The following is a 3421-nucleotide window of genomic DNA, read 5'->3' as shown; positions in this document are numbered from 1 at the left end:
GATCGGTGTACTACTATGTAATATTTCTTAAGTATTGCATACGATTTTGTAGTTTTCAAACCAGCAACCAGTAGATATTACGGTAGTTTTGAAGTTTTTGGAGTATCATATGGGTTTCTTTCTTTTTCTATTCTAAAAATAATTGTTCTTGGTAACCCCCTATTTTATGCATTGGAACACTGATATATGAGTAGTATTAAAGGGGTTATCCCATGGTTAATGTAAAAACAAAAATCAGACATGATCTAGGACAGTGATGGCTAACCTCTGGCACTCCAGCTGTGGTGAAAATACGACTCCCAGAATGCTCCATTCATTTCTATGGAGTTCTGAGAACAGCCAAGCAAGGGGGCATCTTGGGAGTCGTAGTTTTACCACAGCTGGAGTGCCGAAGGTTAGCCATCACAGATCTAGGCACATGACCATCTGTTCTAACAAGCTAGACCAGCCCTGTACCTCACATGGAACCAGAGATCTCCTCATTCATTACTCCAATTGCTCTGCTATTTTGGGTGTGTGTGCCCTTTCATTGGGGACATGTCCTGTAACTGTCACAGGTTCTAACAGAAGATCCAGCTGGTGGCAGAATGGAACTGAGCATGTGCGACCACCTCAGCAGGTGGACACAGAGATGAGGAATAGAACATCAGCAGGTGGCGATATACAGATATATTTTATTGAATGCCTCATTGGCTATTCTAAATGTGCAATTACATAAAATTACAAGAGTTTTTGAAAAATATAGATTATTTTTCATACTTTTCCATTTGAAACATTTTTTCGAGAACTTGAATAAAGCTAAATAAGCGTGGATAAGCTAGGTCATCAGTATCACATCATTGGGGGTTTGACACATGGCACCTGCACTTATCAGCTTTTTTGGTGCACACTTGCAGCACTGATTAGATAATATCGGATTCTGCAGGGACACCTCCCGCCAACTGGTAACATCCATCTGGACCTTTATTACTAGTAATTCATTCATAAACTTCTAACAGGAATAATAAAGGAATGACATATCATAGAGTCATAAGAATAGATGCTCCAGAACGGTTATTACATGAGAAATGTAAGTCAGGAGAGGTGACCAGCCTCCTTTTAAGAGAGTCTAAATTGGATTTTGGAAATTTCTTGGTGTAATGGTAATGGGGACCTCTATCAAAATCTATATTAGACTCAACAAAAATGAGAAGTAGCAATTTTAGTTCTCCCTTGATTTACATTTCTTTCTTCTTTCTGCAGATTTCTTATTGTGCTGATATGCCTCATATTCAGCGTGCTTTCCACAATCCAGCAGTATTCCAATTTGGCCACAGAAACTTTATTTTGGATGGTATGTAAAGGCATAATATATTGATTTTTTATTATTTGATTTTCTTTCTGGTTTATGAACTTTTTATTGCTGTGCAACTTTTCTAACCTAGTTACAAGCATAAAAAAGCATTACAAGTTACAAACATGAAGAACATACCGTATTCTTCGCCCTATAAGACGCACCAGCCCATAAGACTGCAACTAGGTTTTAGAGGAGAACAATAAGAAAAAAATATTTTTCGTTAGACCTCCGATCAGACCAGCAGTCAGAACCCCAAAGACCCTCAATGTTAATCAGGACCTCAGCTGAAGACCTCCAGATCAGACCCCAATGTGAATAGACCCCTAATCAGACCTCAGATAAGAGCCCCATGCCTCTCATCAGCCCCATATTCCTTATATCAGATCCCATATGCCTCTCATCAGCCCCCATATGAGCCCTCATGCCTCTCATCAGCCCCCATATGAGCCCGCAATGTCTCTCATCAGCCCCTATATGAGCCGCAATGCCTCTCATCAGACCCCATATGAGCCGCAATGCCTCTTAGCAGCCCCCATGCCACAGAGAACTTAAAATAAAAAAAACACTTACCTCTCCTGCTCCGGACGCCGCCGCTCCTCACCCACAGCGCGATCCTCTTTATCCTGCTGTCGGCTGTGCGGTGAACCGGCGCGCACAGCGTCAGGTTACAGAGCGCCCTCGCGCTGTGCGCAGCCACTGCACAGTCGAGGACCAGGAAGCGGTGAGTTACAGAGCCTTCCCCGCTTCCTGGTCCTCCGGTACTAATGAGCGCTTCCAAAATGGAAGCTCTCATTAGTATTCACTACATGGAGGGAAAAAAATGCGTCTTATGGGTGGGTTCACACTAGTGTTATGGAGTCTATTATGGCTTTCCGTTATAACATGGTTATAACGGAACATAACGAATCCATAGGGTGGAATGCCTTTAAAAGGCATTCCGTTTGCTTTCCGTCCTAATAGAAGTCCTATGGGAAAACATAACGGATCCGTCTGGGTCCCATTATGCAAGACGGAAAACAAAGTCCTGTCGACAGGACTTTGTTTTCCGTCTTGCATAATGGGAACCAGACGGATCCGTTTTGATTCCATAGACTTCTATTTGGACGGAAAGCAAACGGAATGCCTTTTAAAGTCGTTCGTTTTGCATTCCGTCATAATGCAAGTCTCTATGGGCAGCAAAACGGATCTGCCCTTCTGTCTTATGGGATTCCGTTATGTTCCGTTATAACCCTGTTATACCATAACGGACTCCATAACACTAGTGTGAACCCACCCTTATTGGGCGAAAAATACGGTAAGTGTTTTTAAGCAAGAACACTGCATTAAAGATCTAACACCTAACACTAGGGTTGAGCGAATCAAACTCCACGAAGTGGAATTTGATCCGAATTTCAGGGAAAATTGATTTGCCGTGAAGCCGAATTTCCTTGTGCTTTGTGGTAGCGAATCAATTTTCCTTGAATGGTGGTAAAAAAAAAAAAATCTAACTTACCTCATCCGTTTGAGCGTGAAGAGTCGGCTACCTCCATCTTGATTGAGGATCTTGCACAAAATGTCGACTGACGTGATGACCTCAAAATGTCGACTGACGTGATGATCTACGCGCTAGATCTTCAATCAAGATGGTAGAGGCCGGCTCTTTGCGATCAAATGGATGAGGGTGAGTATGATTTTATTAATTTTTATTTTACACTGTAATATTATTGTCAGATGCCGCAATCTGCTATGAACGCGGCATCTGAAGGTTACAGTGACAGGGAGCTACACAATCGCCGCTCCCTCTCATTGCATCCACTACTTACATAGAAATGCAAAGCAAACTTTTAAAATTTGGCGAAGCAGCCAAATCGAATTTTTCAATACTTCCCTTATTGGAGTCACCCAAATTTGTGTCAAGCTTATGCATTTTTGAGATTTAAAGGGGTTTTCCAGGATTTTAATATTGTTAAGCTTTCCTCAGGATAGGTCCTCAATATCAAGTCGACGGGGCGGTTTGACTCCAGTCATCCCGATTTAGCAGTATATTCACAATGTTACAATTTCCAAAAACAGCTGAGCGCTATTTCTTAGCTTTTTTGTGAACTT

At 41.9% G+C, this 3421-nt stretch overlaps 1 protein-coding gene across 1 annotated transcript in view; it reads left to right on the top strand.

Annotated features, from left to right (window-relative positions):
- KCNQ1 (potassium voltage-gated channel subfamily Q member 1) overlaps window positions 1-3421 on the top strand; it is a 185628-nt gene that overhangs the window by 134424 nt on the left and 47783 nt on the right. The window contains exon 3 of the mRNA XM_040410033.1: window positions 1243-1333. Coding sequence (XP_040265967.1) covers window positions 1243-1333 — 91 coding nt within the window. The remainder of the gene's footprint in view (window positions 1-1242; window positions 1334-3421) is intronic.

The sequence above is a fragment of the Bufo bufo genome, chromosome 10 (assembly GCF_905171765.1).
Source record: "Bufo bufo chromosome 10, aBufBuf1.1, whole genome shotgun sequence".
In the NCBI taxonomy this organism is placed as follows: domain Eukaryota; kingdom Metazoa; phylum Chordata; class Amphibia; order Anura; family Bufonidae; genus Bufo; species Bufo bufo.
The sequence above is the reverse complement of the archived record's forward strand: the minus strand, read 5'-3'. Positions and strand labels throughout refer to the sequence as shown.